A 19,924-nucleotide genomic window follows, 5' to 3' on the forward strand; every position below is an offset into this window, starting at 1 on the left:
TCTCTTTATCAGCTTTTCCTTCAATTTTGTCAAGGAATTATTATTATTATTATTATTATTATTATTATTATTATTATTATTATTATTATTATTATTATTATTTAGCCAGAACATTAAAGGATCTTTCCAACTGCGGTGAACTGTTGTTTCCCAGTTGGTTCCATAGATCTCGTTTATTTCAGAGAAAGCTCTAGAGCAGGCATGGGCCAACTTTGGCCTTTCCTCCAGGTGTTTTGGACTACAACTCCCACAATTCCTAACAGCCTATCGGCTGTTAGGAATTGTGGGAGTTGTAGTCCAAAACACCTGGAGGAAAGGCCAAAGTTGGGCCCATGCCTGCTCTAGACCTTGCAAAACTATATCCAAAAGTCTCTGAAAAGCAACCACTCTCATGATCCCATTGCGTTGAGCCATGGAGGTTCAAGGGCTGTCAAACTGCATTAATTCTACAGTGCAGATGCTCCACTGCGTTGGGTTCACCCTGCTTATTTCTCGGACCCCAGACTGACCACTGCTTCTTTCTTCTCTCCACTCAGAGGGTTGCAGCCATGTACCCAAAGGACGTGGACCGTCTCCGGCGGATGTCCCTCATCGAGGAGGAAGGATCCAAGCGCATCAACATGGCGCACCTCTGCATCGTGGGCTCCCACGCGGTGAACGGGGTGGCCAAGATCCACTCGGAGATCGTTAGGACTCAAGTGTGAGTAGCTGCGTGAGTGTTGTTTTCATCGGCACTCAGGATTACGCATCAGACTCAAACCATCTTGGGATCGTCAAAGGCTTTCATGGCGAGAATCACTGGGTTGTTATGAGTTTTTCAGGCTGTATGGCCATGTTCTAGTAGCATTCTCTCCTGGTGTTTCACCTGCATCTGTGGCTGGCATTTTCAGAGGTTTGTTCAGAGGTCCGTTGGAAGTGAGGCAAGTGGAGTGTGTGTGTGTGTGTGTGTGTGTATATATATATATACACACACACACACACACACACATACACATACAGTATATACTCGAGTATAAGCCTAGTTTTTCAGCCCTTTTTTTCAGGCTGAAAAAGTCCCCCTCGGCTTATACTCAGGTGAGGGTCCTGGTTGGCTTATACAGTAGAGTCTCACTTATCCAACATAAACGGGCCGGCAGAATGTTGGATAAGCGAATATGTTGGATAATAAGGAGGCATTAAGGAAAAGCCTATTAAACATCAAATTAGGTTATGATTTTACAAATGAAGCACCAAAACATCATGTTAGACAACAAATTTGACAGAAAAAGTAGTTTAATGCGCAGTAATGTTATGTAGTAATTACTGTATTTATGAATTTAGCACCAAAATATCACGATATATTGAAAACATTGACTACAAAAATGCGTTGGATAATCCAGAACGTTGGATAAGTGAGTGTTGGATAAGTGAGACTCTACTGTATTTGGGTCAGCTTATACTCGAGAATATATGGTACATTTATTATTTTTCTCTATTATTATTGGTATTATTACATTTATTATTGTACTACTATTATTGTTGCTACTGTTACATTTATTTTACTCTATTTTTATTATTATTAATACATTTAGTATTTCACTCTGATCTTATTATTATTACAGTAGAGTCTCACTTATCCAACACTCACTTATCCAACGTTCTGGATTATCCAATGCATTTTTGTAGTCAATGTTTTCAATACATCGTGATATTTTGGTGCTAAATTTGTAAATATAGTAATTACTACATAGCATTACTGCGCATTGAACTATTTTTTCTGTCAAATGTGTTGTATAACATGATGTTTTGGTGCTTAATTTGTAAAATCATAACCTAATTTGTTGTTTAATAGGCTTTTCCTTAACCCCTCCTTATTATCCAACATATTCGCTTATCCAACATTCTGCCGGTCCGTTTATGTTGGATAAGTGAGACTCTACTGTACATTTATTATTTCACTCTGATCTTATTATTACATTTATTATTTTACTCTATTTATTATTACATGTACTATTTTCCTGTATTTATCATCATTATTATTATTACATGTATTATTTTACTCTGTTATTATTAAAAGGATACATAAGCACATTGACATTGAAGAAGATGAGAATAATGATTTAATCAGAGTTGGACAGTCTTATCTTAAATTTGAGCTTTATGTCAATATTGAAAAACATTTAACCTACTAATGCCTCAATTAATGTAATTTTATTGGTACAGTAGAGTCTCACTTATCCAACATAAACGGGCCGGCAGAACGTTGGATAAGCGAATATGTTGAATAATAAGGAGAGATTAAGGAGATGCCTATTAAACATCAAATTAGGTTATGATTTTACAAATTAAGCACCAAAACTTCATGTTATACAACAAATTTGACAGAAAAAGTAGTTCAATATGCAGTAATGCTACGTAGTAATTACTGTATTTACGAATTTAGCACCAAAATATCACGATGTATTGAAAACATTGGCTACAAAAATGCGTTGGATAATCCAGAACGTTGGATAAGCGAGTGTTGGATAAGTGAGACTCTACTGTATCTGTTTTTATTTCTGAAATTTACCACTCTCGGCTTATACTTGAGTCAATGTTTTCCCAGTTTTTTGTGGTAAAATTAGATGCCTCGGCTTATATTCGGGTCGGCTTATACTCAAGTATATACGGTACATACAGTAGAGTCTCACTTATCCAACATTCTGGATTATCCAACGCAGCCTTCCTCCTGCCCTGATCCACAGCTGTTTCTCTAGGCAGCAAAGACTGAACTTTTTACACATTTAATTTCTGACAATGTTTACTGTAAGTTCATTTTAGGCAATTCTATCTGTTTGTAGTCAATTTGTTAGTAGCCAATTTTTTTTTTAGTCTTTGTTTTCAATACATTGCAATGTTTTGGTGCTAAATCCGTAAATACAGTAATTACGACATAATCTTACCATGTATTGAACTGGTTTTTTTTCTGTCAATTTGTTGTATAACATGATGTTTTGGTGCTTAATTTGTAAAATCATAATATAATTTGACGTTTAATAGGCTTTTCCTTATTCCCTCCTTATCATCCAACATTTTCGCTTATCCAACATTCTGCTGGTCCATTTATGTTGGATAAGTGAGACTCTACTGTATATCTATGGAATAATGTCCAGGGTGAAAGAAAGAACCCTTGTCTGTTTAAAGCAAGTGTAACTATTGCAATTAGCAAGCTTGAACAGCATTGAGTAGCCATGAAGCTGCCAAGTCAATCAAACACAACCTACAAACAATACGCAGACCCACCAAGAAAATTCAAGCAATTCTACAAATCATGAAAATGAACAAAATCTGGTTACCAGTATTAAAAAAAACACCAGAATCCAGATAGTAAATAAAGAAACATCACTCAGAAACAGGAGAACTCCAGATAGCAAACAATCAAGTGCCAGTTAACAAATCCCAAACCGAGGATGCCCCCAGGCAACAGAGACCAGGCTACCTCCATGCAAATACTCTCGCTGATTAACTTTTCAGTTACAAAGCTACTCAATGCTATTCAAGCTTGCTAATTGCAACTTGCTTTAAATATACAAGGGTTCTTTCTCCCACCTTGGGCATTCCACAGATGTATAACCCGTATATACTCGAGTATAAGCCGACCCGAATATAAGCCGAGGCACCTAATTTCACCACAAGGAAACTGGGAAAACATTGACTCAAGTATAAGCCGAGAGAGGTAAATTTCAGAAATAAAAATAGATAGCAATAAAATTACATTAATCAAGGCATCGGTAGGTTAAACATTTTTGAATATCTACATAAAACTCCAAGACAAGACTGACCAACTCTGATTAAATCATTATTCTCACCTTCTTCAATGTAAATGCCTTTATTTATCCTTTTAATAATAATAATAATAATAGAGTAAACTCATAAATGTAATAATAGAGTAAAATAATAAATGTAATAACAATAATAATATTTGAGTGAAATAATAAATGTATTATTAATAATAATAAAAATAGAGTAAAATAAATGTAAGAGTAATAAAATAATAAATGTAATAACAATAATAATATTCGAGTGAAATAATAAATGTATTAATAATAATAAAAATAGAGTAAAACAAATGTAAGTAATAATAATAATAGAATAAAATAATAAATATAATAATACCAATAATAATAGAGAAAAATAGTAAATGTACCGTATATACTCACATATAAGCCAACCAGGAACCTCACCCGAGTATAAGCCGAGGGGAGCTTTTTCAGTCCTAAAAAGGGGCTGAAAAACTCGGCTTATACTTGAGTATATATAGTATATATATATATACACTCCATTTGCCTCACCTCCAACAGACCTCTGAGGATGCCATTAGCCACAGATGCAGGTGAAACGCCAGGAGAGAATGGTGCTGGAACATGGCCATACAGCCTGAAAACCTCACAGCAACACAATAATAATTTGAATTCTTACTCGCCTCTCTTTGTGGCTGGAGGTGGGTCACATTATTCCACAGGTAGGGGTGTGTGTGTGTGTGTGTGTGTGTGTGTGTGTGTGTATGTATATATATATATATATATATATATATATATATATATATAAATAAAAGGTAAAGGTTTCCCCTGACATTAAGTCCAGTCGTGTCTGATTCTGGGGGTTGGTGCTCATTTTCATTTCTAAGCTGAAGAGCCGGCATTGTCCATATACACCTCCAAGATCATGTGGCCATAGGCATGACTGCATGGAGTGTTGCTACATTCCCGCCTGAGCGGTACCTATTGATCTACTCACATTTGCATGTTTTCGAACTGCTAGGTTGGCAGAAGCTGGGGCTAACAGCTGGCGCTCAATCCACTCCTCAGATTCGAACCTGCAACCTTTTGGTCCACAAGTTGAGCAGCTCAGCGCTTTAACACACTGCGCCACCGGGGGCTGTGTGTGTGTGTGTGTGTGTGTGTATATATACACAGACACACACAAATACACACACACATTCAATTAGCCTCATTTCCAACAGACACCTGAACAAACCTCTGAGGATGCTTGCCACAGATGCAGGCAAAACGTCAGGAGAGAACGCTACTGGAACATGGCTGTGAAAGCCTTCGACTACACATTGTTAGCATTGTTCCTTGATGGGAGTTGGTAGAACATGTGCACATTCACTGGCATTAGGGCAACTGGACTCCATAAAAACATGGAAATGGAACTTTATGGTCAACGTTTGGCACAGAAGTAAAAACCAGATCTGCAAAGACGAAGAGCAGAAGCCATGGAGTCCAACCTTTGACTATTTCCGAAAATCTACAATATCACTTTGATGCTTCAGTCTTAATATTCTTTGGCTTATATGCATGCTATCAGTCAATTCCTGCCCTTTTTATTAGTGATCTATTGATTTAGTTGCTTTACTCACACCTTCAAACACACACACACACCATCATCTGAATAAAATCAGCTCCAGCCAAACTATTTATTATTATTTATTTATTGTATTTCTATTCCGCCCTTCTTTCTCACCCTGAAAGGGGCTCAGGGCAGATCACAATGCACACATACATGGCAAACATTGAATGCCATTAGACATACGACATATAGACAGACACAGAGGCAATTTAGCATTTTCCGGCTTCATGAGGAGCTGCCGCTTCATCATCCACTTGTGACACTGAGTCCTTGATGGTAGTACTTCCTCATTCCTTTCCACATGCTGTTGGCAGTATTTTTAGGATGTTGTAAATTAGTTAAATTAGCCTCCCCACATAAAGCGGTACCTAAATTTTCTACTTGACAGATGCAACTGTCTTTCGAGCTGCTTAGGTCAACAGCGAGCTAGGCTATTAATGGTCGGGAGCTTAATCCGACCTAGGCTTCGATCCCTGACTTCTCCATCAGTACTGATTCATTTCACCTGGCTACTAACCAGCTGCGCCACAGCCCAGCCAGTAAATACGTAATTTACAGTATGCATGGGAGCTTCGAGGGGAGGTGCATTGTAAATTAAACTGTGGAAATCTCTTTCCTGCTGCAGTTTCAAGGATTTTGCTGAATTAGAGCCGGAGAAATTCCAGAATAAGACCAACGGCATCACACCTCGGCGCTGGCTCCTGCTTTGCAACCCGGGTCTGGCCGAACTCATTGCAGAGGTAAGGGAGGCTTGGGAGCCATCTGTGTTGGGCTGGCTGGAGATAGATACTGAGTAGAGCTTCATAGTGTATTAAGGACTTCGACAAAGTCCCCCACGACCTTCTGGCAAACAAACTAGTAAAATGTGGGCTAGACAAAACTACGGTTAGGTGGATCTGTAATTGGCTAAGCGAACGAACCCAAAGGGTGCTCACCAATGCGTCATCTTCATCATGGAAAGAAGTGACAAGTGGAGTGCCATCAGCAGGGCTCCGTCCTGGGCCCGGTTCTGTTCAACATCTTTATTAACGACTTAGACGAAGGGTTAGAAGGCACGATCATCAAGTTTGCAGACGACACCAAACTGGGAGGGATAGCTAACACTCCAGAAGACAGGAGCAGAATTCAAAACGATCTTGACAGACTAGAGAGATGGGCCGAAACTAACACAATGAAGTTCAACAGGGACAAATGCAAGATACTTCACTTCGGCAGAAAAAATGGAAATCAAAGATACAGAATGGGGGACGATGCCTGGCTTGACAGCAGTGTGTGCGAAAAAGACCTTGGAGTCCTCGTGGGGAGGAAGATGAACATGAGCCAACAATGTGATGCGGCTGCTAAAAAAGCCAATGGGATTCTGGCCTGCATCAATAGGGGAATAGCGTCTAGATCCAGGGAAGTCCTGCTCCCCCTTATTCTATTCTGCCTTGGTCAGACCACACCTGTGTCCAATTTTGGGCACCACAGTTGAAGGGAGATGTTGACAAGCTGGAAAGCGTCCAGAGGAGGGCGACTAAAATGATTAAGGGTCTGGAGAACAAGCCCTATGAGGAGCGGCTTAAGGAGCTGGGCATGTTTAGCCTGCAAAAGAGAAGGCTGAGAGGAGACATGATAGCCATGTACAAATACGTGAAGGGAAGTCATAGGGAAGAGGGAGAAAGCTTGTTTTCTGCTGCCCTGCAGACTAGGACACAATGGAACAATGGCTTCAAACTACAGGAAAGGAGATTCCACCTGAACATCAGGAAGAACTTCCTCACTGTGAGAAGGGCTGTTCGACAGTGGAACTCTCTCCCCGGGGCCGTGGTGGAGGCTCCTTCTTTGGAGGCTTTTAAGCAGAGGCTGGATGGCCATCTGTCGGGGGTGCTTTGAATGCGATTTCCTGCTTCTTAGCAGGGGGTTGGACTGGATGGCCCATGTGGTCTCTTCCAACTCTACTATTCTATGATTCTATGATATGCGTTTTTGCCATATAATAAGAAGTATTTTATGGTGTATTGACTTGAAATGAAGGTGACAGAGCTCTCTTTCTTGCCATACTTGCAAATAGAAGGGTTGAATGAGAAGTAATGCCTCCACCTTCGTAACTCCTCAGCAGATGACAGTCCTGGTATGTGGCAAATACTGGCTTGTTCAGTAGACTCTCCTCTACAGTTCCATTTGGCGGGAAGCCTTAGCATTGAACGGTTGTCTTGTTAAAGTGCAAAGTATGGAACCCTGCGCAGATGGTCGGTCAATAACGAAGGTGGAGGCATTACTTTTCATTCAACCCTTGTAACTTTTCAGAGCCAGAGATGACCGGACCTCTCCCTCTGCTTTTGATTACTGATGTTTGTTGTGTTTATTTTAATCGTCTTAAGTGTGGGGCTGCATTTTCCTCCATGCAAAAAAAGCAAGGAGATATCTTGGAATTGTGGATATTTCTTTAAACTATCTGTGATAATGATAACGAAATTGATATTGATGATGATGATGATAATAATGTTTTTGAGCACAAGACTCCTGACCCCACGAATGTGTTAAAAAACAAAGTATGGATCGTCGATATTTCAATCCCAGGCAACAGCAGGATTGATGAGAAGCAACTGGAAAAGTTGACACAAAATGAGGATTTAAAGATCAAACTACAAAGACTCTGGCACAAGCCAGTCAAGGTGGTCCCAGTGGTGATCGGCACACTGGGTGCAGTGCCTAAAAACCTTGGCCTGCACCTAAACACAATCAGTGCTGACCATTTGTCAGCTGCAAAAGGCCACCCTACTTGGATCTCCAATACATCACACAGTCCTAGACACTTGGGAAATGTCCGACATGTGATCCAATACAACAGCCAGCAGAGTGATCTTATTTGCTGTGTACTCATCTTGTTGTCGAAGGCTTTAATGGACAAAATCACTGGGTTGCTGTGAGTTTTTTGGGCTGTATGGCCCTGTTCCAGCAGCATTCTCTCCTGACGTTTCGCCTGCATCTGTGGCTAATGGCATCCTCATGGAAGCAAGTGGAGTATGTGTATATATATATATATATATATATATATATATATATATATATATATATATATCTGTGGAATGTCCAGGTGGGAGAAAGAGCCCAGTAAACAATCAAGGACCAGTGAACACCTCCCAAAAAGAGGATGCCTCCAGGCAATAAAGGCCAGGCCACCTCTATGCAGATACCCTCACTGATTGACTTTGCAGCTTCATGGCTACTCAATGCTATTCAAGCTTGCTCATTGCAACATCCACACAGAAAAGAGTTCTTTCTCCCACCCTGGACATTATTCCACAGATATATACACACTCCACTTGCCTCACTTCCAACAGAACCTCTGAAGATGCCAGTAGCCACAAATACAGGCGAAACGTCAGGAGAGAATGCTGCTGGAACATGGCCAGACACCTCGAAAACCTCACAGCAATGCAATAATAATTTTACTTCTTACCCGCCTCTTTTTGTGGCTGGAGGTGGGTCACAGCACTATCCAAACACACAAACATTGCAAAACTTCCATAAACGCCCATATTAAAATGTAGTTCTGTAAAAGTTACATATTAAAACACATTTCTATTTAATAATGGGGTTAGACAGGATAGCCTTTACCAAGTTTAGGATTCTGTCTGTGACCATTGGCCAAAGTGGCTGAGGCTGTTTGCTGTGTACTCGTATACCTCGCAACCTCTGAGGATGCCTGCCATAGATGTGGGTGAAATGTCAATTCGGACTCTTGTTCTCTATCTTGGAAGATGCATGAAAAGCTGAAAAGTCAGTGAGTGTTGATGGAGAGAAGGAAATGAAATGGGTCCCGATATGAGGACATGTATAACCCAATCCATCTTTTACAGAAAATAGGTGAAGACTACGTGAAAGACCTGAGCCAGCTGACAAAGTTGCACCGGTTTGTGAATGATGAGGTCTTCATCCGGGAGGTGTCCAAAGTGAAGCAGGTAAATGGGAAGCAGGGGAGGCTGGAAGGGTCTTGGGATGGAACATCTTGATCAGGCATGGGCCAACTTGGGCCCTCCTTCCAGGTGTTTTGGACTGCAACTCCCACCATTCCTAACAGCCTCAGGCCCCTCCACCTGGAGGCGTGGATGATGGGTTGTGTTGTCAAATTTCGAGGTTGGGTGGCCTTTAGTTTTGTTGTTTTGTCAGTCGCTGGGATTCTATCACTCTTTTATATATATAGATAATACAGTAGAGTCTCACTTACCCAAGCCTCGCTTATCCAACATTCTGGATTATCCAACGCATTTTTGTAGTCAATGTTTTCAATACATCGTGATATTTTGGTGCTAAATTCTTAAATACAGTAATTACAAGCTAATATTACTGCGTATTGAACTGCTTTTTCTGTCAAATTTATTGTATAACATGATGTTTTGGTGCTTAATTTGTAAAATCATAACCTAATTTGATGTTTAATGGGCTTTTCCTTAATCCCTCCTTATTGTCCAAGATATTTACTTATCCAAGCTTCTGCCGGCCCGTTTAGCTTGGATAAGTGAGACTCTACTGTAATAATAAATAAGAACATTATTTATTATTGATGTCTTGTTTATTATTACTTTTTATTATTTTATTTATTATTTATTATTATAATAATAAATAAGGACATTATTATTGATGTCTTGTTATAACTTATTTATTATTTATTATTTATTATTATAATAACAAATAAGGGCATTATTTATTATTGATGTCTTGGTTATTTATTATTTTTTATTTATTGTTATAATAATAATAATAATAAAACTTTATTTATATACCGCCCTGTCTCCCGGATGGGACTCAGGGCGGTTTACAGTCATAAAAGCAACACAAACATTACATAACAACATAATACACATTATTAAACAAAGTAAAATAATACAATTATAACAATAAATCACACTTACATGACCAGATCAAGGGGACGGGAACCATAAAGGAAATCTTATGCAATATATTCAGGCTCAGAAGTTATACTATTATTTGTTGTTTATATTATATATAATAGGTTTCTTATTATTATATTTATTTAGTGCACATAATAAACTTTTTCATATGTTAATTTTATATAATAGACTTATTATAGTTTTCAAGCATATATACCTTTAATACCATTTAATACCAAATACATTTATTATCACTATTCATTGTTATTATTTTCAACCTAATAAATATTTATATATTATATATATCATTTTATTTTTAAGTATTATTACATATATTAATGACATTATAATAATAACCTATAAAATCTGTGAGTATCAATAATAAAATGGATAAGTCAGGAAAAAATGCTGCTGGAACATGGCCAGACAGCCCCGAAAATTCACAGCAACCCAATTTCTGCATGCTTTCAAACTGGCCGCTCTTGGGTCTGAATAAAAATAAAATAAAAACATTTCAAAACTTCCCCTGTGGCCACTAGAGGGCGTGCGTAGACAAGTCGAGCATCCCTGATCCGGAATTCAAAATACTGAAACATCCAAAATAGTTCATTTGGATGGCTAACATACTGATCCCTTTGCTTTCTAATGGTTCAGTGTACACCCACTTGGTTTCATGTTCAGAACTATTAAAAATATTGTATACTAGCTTGGGTACCCGGCAATGCCCGGGTTATTTGAAAAGGGCCTTGTTCGTTTTTGGATGTTAGGAAATATCAGTTTGGTCCTATGTTAGGCTATGTCTTAGAACAGAACTCAGTCTTTGCTTTTGTTTTTTTTATGAATACTCCCATTAGGAAATGCATAAGGATGTGGGTGAACTACAATTCCCAGAACTCTTGGGTCAATCCTCCCATAAGTCTTTCAATATTCCCAATTGGCCATGTTGAACTTATGTGCCAAGTTTGGTCCAGATCCGTCACTTACTGGGTTCTCTGAATATGGGTGAACTATAACTCTCTGATGCCAAGGTCAATCACCCACAAAGTGTGCCAATATTCACAGTTGGTCATGGTGCCAAGTTTGATCCAGATCCACCTTCCAGTATTCCCAGTTGGCCATGTTGAATTTATGTGACAAGTTTGGTCCAGATCCATCACTTACTGGGTTCAGTGTTCTCTGAATATGGGTGAACTATAACTCTCTGATGCCAAGATCAATCACCCGCAAAGCCCGCCAATATTCACAGTTGGTCATGGTGGGTCTGTGTGCTAAGTTTGGTCCAGGTCCATCTTCTAGTATTCCCAGTTGGCCACCTTGAATTTATGTGCCAAGTTTGGTCCAGATCCGTCACTCTCTAATGCCAAGGTCAATCACCCGCAAACTCCCCCAATATGCAAATATGGCCATGTTGGGTCTGTGTGCCAAGTTAGTTCCAGGATCCATCGTTGGTGGAGTTCAGAGTGCTCTTAGATTGCAGATGAACTATACATCCCAGTCCCTACGACTGCTATAAATCATGGTGAATTCTCCCCAAACTTGTCTCTCTAGTATGTTCAGTTGCTGATCAATTCCCCTGCTTGCTGTTTGCCATAGGAAAGGGTAGGAAAGGGTTATGCAAATGAAGAGAAAGGAACACTGGGATGTGCTCGCTGTAACCTGCAATGTCTTGGGAGAGAGTGACTTGATGGCTTCTCAGCACTGGAGACTAGGCTTGATCGATCCACGAAAAATTTGATTCTAAACTCGTTTCAAAACTAGAGGGGGGCAGCTTTTCGTTTCTGATGGTATTTCCGAATTTGGCCCCCCAAAAAATTTGAAATTAACGAAAATTCGTTATTTTCTAAATTAATTCGTTAATGGCGGACGCGCATGTGCAATTCCCAAAAACAGCACAGAGGGAGAGGACTTTACAGGACTCTCCCACCCTCATTTTTTGAGTGATCTTCTTCCAACTTGGTACAGTGGTAGAACACATTTAACACTGATAGCTCACCAAAATTTGGAACGTTTCCCTTTTCCTCTGATTTTTGGTGAATTTTCATAGCTTTTATAATAAACCATTTTTTAATAATTGCAGAAATCTGTTCCTGGTTTGAAAGTCTTATTTCCTGTTAAATTGGGTTGTCTTTACTGTGAAAGTCATTGTTCTACTTCAGAAACTTTGTTTTTGTGGCTGAAACTTTGTTAAATTGGTGTGTGTGTGATATATACTGTGTATATAGTCCCTGCATAATGTGTGTGTGTGTGTGTGTGTGTGTGTGTGTGTATAGGTAAAGGTAAAGGTATCCCTTGACGTTAAGTTCAGTCATGACTGACTCTGGGGGTTGGTGCTCATCTCCATTTCTAAGCCCAAGAGCCAGTGTTGTCCATAGACACCTCCAAGGTCATGTGGCCGGCATGACTACATGGAGTGCCATTACCTTCCCGCCAGAGCGGTACCTATTGATCTACTCACATTGGCATGTTTTCAAGCTGCTAGGTTGGCAGAAGCTGGAGCTAACAGCGGGCACTCACTCTGCTCCCGGGATTTGAACCTGGGACCTTTCGGTCTGCAAGTTCAGCAGCTCAGTGCTTTAACACACTTCGCCATCGGGGCTCATGTATATATAATATACATACACATACACATACACACAATGTGGAGAATATGTGGAAAGGTAGATAGATAGATAAGTTGGGAGCCACAGCGAAGGCACCTTCCTGGGAGCAAGGTCTAATAATAATAATAATAATAATAATAATAATAATAATAATAAAAATCCCTTACAATATCCAAGATGGGTACCATTATTGGCAGAGAAAGCCAAGCTGTAGGAGTTGAAATCCAATCATTTATCCTCCCTATAGAATCAATTTTATATGCATTTTTAGCTACAGAAAAGCTAAAATCAGGACAGTAAAAGAACAACACCCAGAAAATGGGAATTCCAGACAGGAAACAATCAGGGCCAGCTAATACCTCCCAACAAAGGATTCCCCCAGGTAGGAAGCAGCCAGGCTTTGAAGCTGCAAGGCTATTCAATGCTAATCAAGGTGACCAATTGCAACATTCACACTTGCCTCCCACAGACAAGAGTTCTTTCTCCCACCCTGGACCTTCCACAGATATATAAACCCCACTTGCCTAGCTTCGCACAGACGTCAAAACCTCACCGCCGGGCCCCTCTCTGTCTCTCTCGGTCTCTCCATTCCCGGCTCCATCCGCCGCCTTCCCGCCTCACAGAGAGACACCAGGCCTGAGCTGAGGCGAGGCGGCGGCGGCGGCGGCCATTTCCCCCCTCCGTCTTCCTCCTCCTCCTCCTCGGCCTCCTTCCCCCTCGCCCCCTCCCATTGGCTGAGCCCGTGACGCCCCTTTTGCTGAGGGGCAAAAGGAAAGGGCCTGAATGGTGGGAGTTTGGGTGATTTGCAAAAGCTTTTTTTTCCTAACGAAAAAAACGACGACATAACGAAAAACGGCCTCTCGCGATTCGAAACCGCGATATCCAGACGTGTGGACAACCAATGCTTCAAAATTGCTTCAAAACAAACGAAAATAACGAATTAATAACGGTTAACGGGGAAAACAAATTATTTGAGCAAGCCTACTGGAGACTATAGCTTGTGTCACACCTCAGGTTAGCTTCACCTTTCTAAAGACACCAGGCTGCACACAGAACACAGTCTTTTGTAGTTTATTAGGAAATAGGCAGTAAAATAGTTCAGAAAAGGTAAAAGTTCAGTTCCAAAATATAGTTACAAAACAAGGCTGTAATCATCAAATCCATAGAAGCATAGGCATGAAACAGGGTCCTTTCAAAGGAAGCCAAAGTCCCAGCAACGAGAATATATCCAGGCTACGAGGTAATACAGGAACGCAGACTTGATACATGAAAGCAGACTTGGTTCTTGACTCTAGCTAAGAAGTTGCTTTTGACAAAGATCTCTCTTTCAGCAGACTGTTTTAATACGTAGCATGACATGAAGGCATTTCTTTGCCTTTGACCTCCCTCTTATTTGCTATTCGGAGGCTTCGACTAGCACGATCGAGCTCAGCGGCCTCATTGTCAAGGCCACTGAGCTTGTTAGTGTTATCAGAGCTACTCTCCTTTTCTGCTTCTTGCACCTGAAAACCATCATCAGAAACAACCTCATTTCTTCCCATGGGAAAAACTCCCTGCTCTTCATTTCCCACAGCAGGAACACTCTGTACCTGAATCCCATCATTCCCATCAGAGTCATCTTGAAACTCATCCTGAATCTGAATCCCATCATTATGCACTTGCATCCCAGAATCCTCATCAGAGTCGCACAAAGGCAAAGGCTGAGTCACAACAGCTTGTATGTGGAGGCTGGCTGTGTGAGTGGACACACAGATAGATTGTCACTTTTATTATGTGTATAGATAATGTTATCTTTGGACTATGTGCATAGGAAACATAATTTGATTTTGTGTTTATTAGGCTTGATCGATCCATGAAAAATTTGATTCTAAACTCGTTTCAAAACTAGAGGGGGCAGTTTTTCGTTTTTGTTGCTAATAACGAATTTGGCCCCCAAAATTTTTCGAAATTAATGAAAATTCGTTATTTTCTAAATTAATTCGTTAATGGCGGACGCGCATGCGCGGTGGCCCAAAAACAGCCCGAAGGGGGGGGGACTTAGGGGGCTCTCCCGCCCTCATTTTTTGAGTGATCTTCTTCAAACTTGGTACAGTGGTAGAACACATTTAACACTGATAGCTCACCAAAATGTGGAACGTTTCCCTTATCCTCTGATTTTTGGCAAATTTTCATAGCTTTTATAATAAACCATTTTTTAATAATTGCAGAAATCTGTTCCTGGTTTGAAAGTCTTATTTCCTGTTAAATTGGGTTGTCTTTACTGTGAAAGTCATTGTTCTACTTCAGAAACTTTGTTTTTGTGGCTGAAACTTTGTTAAATTGGTGTGTGTGTGATATATATTGTGTATATATATATATATAGTCCCTGCTTGTGTGTGTGTGTGTGTGTGTGTGTGTGTAGGTAAAGGTAAAGGTATCCCTTGACGTTAAGTTCAGTCATGTCTGACTCTGGGGGTTGGTGCTCATCTCCATTTCTAAGCCCAAGAGCCAGTGTTGTCCATAGACACCTCCAAGGTCATGTGGCCGGCATGACTACATGGAGTGCCATTACCTTCCCAGAAACACCCAGAAAATGGGAATTCCAGACAGGAAACAATCAGGGCCAGCTAATACCTCCCAACAAAGGATTCCCCCAGGTAGGAAGCAGCCAGGCTTTGAAGCTGCAAGGCTATTCAATGCTAATCAAGGTGACCAATTGCAACATTCACACTTGCCTCCCACAGACAAGAGTTCTTTCTCCCACCCTGGACCTTCCACAGATATATAAACCCCACTTGCCTAGCTTCGCACAGACGTCAAAACCTCTATGTCTGCCACAGATGTGGGTGAAACGTCAGGAGAGAATGCTTCTGGCACATGGCCATAGAGCCCGGAATACATACCACAACAGTGTGATCCCGGCCATGAAAGCTTTCGACACAACACAACCACAGTATCCATTCAAGTTCATGTAGCGTGGTATGGACTGGAGACCTGTATTGGGGGGAGGGAGGGTGCGAATCTGGGCCCCTGGGAGCAGCCGAGGACGGGCCTGGCCCACACCCCCTCGCATCCCGGGCCTCTTCCTCCTCACCGCCGGGCCCCTCTCGGTCTCTCCAGGCCTGAGCTGAGGCGAGGCGGCGGCGGCGGCCATTTCCCCCCTCCGTCTTCCTCCTCCTCCTCGGCCTCCTTCCCCCTCGCCCCCTCCCATTGGCTGAGCCTCCCATTGGCTGAGGGGCAAAAGGAAAGGAGTTTGGGTGATTTGCAAAAGCTTTTTTTTCTTAACGAAAAAAACGAAGAAATAAGAAAAAACGGCCTCTCGCGATTCGAAACCGCGATATCCAGACGTGTGGACAACCAAGGTTCTATATTGCTTCAAAACAAACGAAAATAACGAATTAATATCGGATAACGGGAAAATCGAATTATTTGAGCAAGCCTAGTGTTTATACTTGGTCCCCTCTATGAGATATTCCAGTAGAATCTCCTCTGTAGATTTTTAAGCAGAGACTGGATGGCCATCTGTTGGGAGGGCTTTGGGATCTTCTCCAATTCTAGGATTGAATCATTCAGTGTGCAAAACATAAAATATATGGGTCAGTGGGACTTGTGTCCAGGTCTCCATCTGTAGCCCTACGGCTTCATGAAGTTGGCCACTCCTATAGAACTTGCCTTTTTTTTCACCCAGGAAAACAAGGTCAAGTTTGCCCAATACCTGGAGAAGGAGTACAAGGTGAAGATCAACCCGGCCTCCATGTTTGACGTCCAGGTGAAGCGGATCCACGAATACAAGCGGCAGCTCATGAACTGCCTCCACATCATCACCATGTACAACCGTGAGTATGTTCTGCAGATACAACACCTAACACTTTAGAACAGGCATGGGCCAACTTGGGCCCTCCAGGTGTTTTGGACTTCAACTCCCACAATTCCTAACAGCCGGTAGGCTGTTAGGAATTGTGGGAGTTGGGAGTCCAAAACACCTGGAGGGCCCAAGTTAGACAGTATTTCAAAACTGCATTAATTTTATTTCAGTCACCTTTGAAAAGTATTGGCAATAGTCAAGAGCAATACTGTCACGGGGATCATAGCACATTGCAGCTGCCCAAAGTCATGTGAAGCAGCAGACACATTTTTCCCATATCTCTGATGTGCTGTCTTATAAAATATTCCAAAGCCTTGGGGGAATTTTGAAATATTGCGATGGGTTTCAATAAGAATGAAGAAATTCCCATTTGGGGCCTTGTTGCTTTGTCAGGAGATATAATGGAGTTGAGTAAAACTAAGGGTGAATGTGCCGTGCCCTATGTGCTCCATCGTGGATATTTTCCATCATTATTTTGAGTCTTGGCTTAGTTTATCAATGCAAAGCATAAACATAATGACAATGATGACGACGACGACGACGATAATGATGATGATGGCAGCATCATAAATTGGACGCAGATAGAACTGGACAATTTGGACAGAAAAACAAGAAAACTCATGACCATTCATCACTCACTGCACCCTCCCAGTGATGTTGACCGGCTATATCTGCCTAGAAGATCAGGTGGCAGAGGACTCTTAAAAGTAAAACAAACAGTCAAAGAAGAAGAACATGCCCTGGCAGAATATGTAAAGCAAGGTGAAGAACCTGCTTTGATTGAAGTCAAAAATCAGAAACTCCTCAAAACACAGCAGACAAAAAAACCAATACAAGAAAACCGCACTACAAACTAGAGCTGACAGCTGGCACAACAAAACATGGCATGGAAAATTCCTTGACAAAATTGAAGGAAAAGCTGATAAGGAGAAGACCTGGCTCTGGCTCACAAATGGGACCCTGAAGAAGGAGACAGAAGGCCTGATCCTTGCAGCCCAGGAGCAAGCCATCAGAACAAATGTAATCAAGGCCAAGATTGAAAAATCAGCTGATGACCCAAAATGCAGACCGTGCAAGGAAACTGACGAAACCATGGATCATATCCTCAGCTGCTGTAAGAAAATCGCACAGACAGACTACAAACAGAGGCACAACTATGTGACCCAAATGATCCATTGGAACGTATACCTCAAGTACCACATCCCAGCAGTAAAGAACTGGTGGGATCACAAACCTGCAAAAGTATTGGAAAATGAACACGCAAAAATACTGTGGGACTTCTGAATCCAGACTGACAAAGTTCTGGAACACAACACACCAGACATCACAGTTGTGGAAAAGAAAAAGGTTTGGGTCATTGATGTTGCCATCCCAGGTGACAGTTGCATTGACGAAAAACAACAGGAAAAACTCAGCCGCTATCAGGACCTCAAGATTGAACTTCAAAGACTCTGGCAGAAACCAGTGCAGGTGGTCCCGGTGGTGATGGGCACACTGGGTGCCGTGCCAAAAGATCTCAGCCAGCATTTGGAAACAATAGACATTGACAAAATCACGATCTGCCAACTGCAAAAGGCCACCCTACTGGGATCTGTGCACATCATCCGAAAATACATCACACAGTCCTAGACACTTGGGAAGTGTTTGACTTGTGATTTTGGGATACGAAATCCAGCATGTCTATCTTGTTTGCTGTCTCATAATAACTATCTTGTTTGCTGTGTCATACAACGTCGTTGTGTCAATAATAATAATGTGATGGCCACGACAACTTGAGTAACTAATTTGTCACATTGAAGGGTGCATCTACATTGTAGAATGAATGCAGTTTGACATCACTTTAATTGCCATGGCTCATTGCTACTGAGAACTGTAATTTGGTGAAGCACTAGGACTCTTTGGCTGAGAAGGCTAAAACCTTTGGAAACAACAACTCCCAGGATTCCATAGCCTTGAGCCAAGGGGGTTAAAGTGGTTTCAAACTGCATTATTTCTGACAACCATCATGTCAACCTACATAGGGAAGCCATTGAAATCCACAAGAAGCATGTGGACAATTTCAACAGAAAGGAGGAAACCATGAAAAGGAACTAATTCTGGATACCAGTATTAAAAAAAAACCTCTAAAATCAGGACAGTAAATAAATAACAACACTTAGAAGACAGGGGAATTCCAGAGAAGAAACAACCCGGGCCAGCTAACACCTCCCAACAAAAGATTCCCTCAGACAGGAAGCAGCCAGGCTTTTAAGCTGCAAGGCCATTCAGTGGTAATCAAGGTGGCCAATGGAGACCTCAGTTTTTCCCCTTTTTATTATAGCACTGTATTTACTACATCAGATTTTAACCCATGCATCTTGAGCCACTGCCCTGTTTTTCACTATTTTAACCTGCGAATTGTTTGTCATCTGGCGGTTTTACTTATTATTATATTGATGTTAAAATGCTGGTGTAATCTATTTAATGTTATATGTCTATTATGTTCGTTTAATTGTAAAGGTACTTTATTTTGTTTTATTGTGGACATTTGGGCTTCGCCCCATGTTAGCTGCCCCGAGTCCCTACGGGTAGATGGAGGCAGGATATAAAAATAAATTTATTATTATTATTATTATTATTACTACTACTACTACTACTACTACTTGCCTCAGGAAGACAAGAGTTCTTTCTCCCACCCTGGACTTTATTCCATAGATATGTAAACTCTTGCCTAGTTTCCAACAGACCTCACAACCTCTGAGAATGCCTGCCACAGATGTAGGCAAAACGTCAGGAGAAAATGCTTCTGGAACATGGCCATAAATGGCCGGCCAGTGATTCCGGTTATGAAAGCCTTAGACAACACATCAAACTGCATTAACTTTGTAGTGTAGAGACATCATGAATGGAACATGAACCTCCTTTTCCTTTTTTGCAGGCATCAAGCGGGACCCCATGAAGATGTTTGTGCCCAGGACAGTGATCATCGGAGGCAAAGTGAGTGGGCCCTTGGCTCCTTGCAACATGGAAACAAGTGGCAGCCTTGTTTTGTTTCATTGATTACACTATGTGACAAAATGTCAAGACCCAGGCTACAGAGCACCAATAACCATGCGCAGAGGCCGGATTCTATCTAATATCTTTATTAAGGGAATATATAAAGTCAATAAAAACAAGTGAAGAATATAGTTCAGAAGTAGACCTTTCAGGAAAGGTCAAATATAGTCCAGGAAAATAATGTCCAATATGTGATA

At 41.0% G+C, this 19,924-nt stretch overlaps 1 protein-coding gene across 1 annotated transcript in view; it reads left to right on the forward strand.

Annotated features, from left to right (window-relative positions):
• The window catches only part of pygl (glycogen phosphorylase L), a 107,040-nt gene that overhangs the window by 71,014 nt on the left and 16,102 nt on the right, over positions 1-19,924 (forward strand). The window contains exons 12-16 of the mRNA XM_062968698.1: positions 537-700; positions 5,996-6,110; positions 9,216-9,317; positions 16,515-16,662; positions 19,609-19,667. Of these exons, the coding sequence (XP_062824768.1) occupies positions 537-700; positions 5,996-6,110; positions 9,216-9,317; positions 16,515-16,662; positions 19,609-19,667 (588 nt within the window). The remainder of the gene's footprint in view (positions 1-536; positions 701-5,995; positions 6,111-9,215; positions 9,318-16,514; positions 16,663-19,608; positions 19,668-19,924) is intronic.

This window comes from Anolis carolinensis, chromosome 1 (assembly GCF_035594765.1).
Source record: "Anolis carolinensis isolate JA03-04 chromosome 1, rAnoCar3.1.pri, whole genome shotgun sequence".
Lineage (NCBI taxonomy): Eukaryota > Metazoa > Chordata > Lepidosauria > Squamata > Dactyloidae > Anolis > Anolis carolinensis.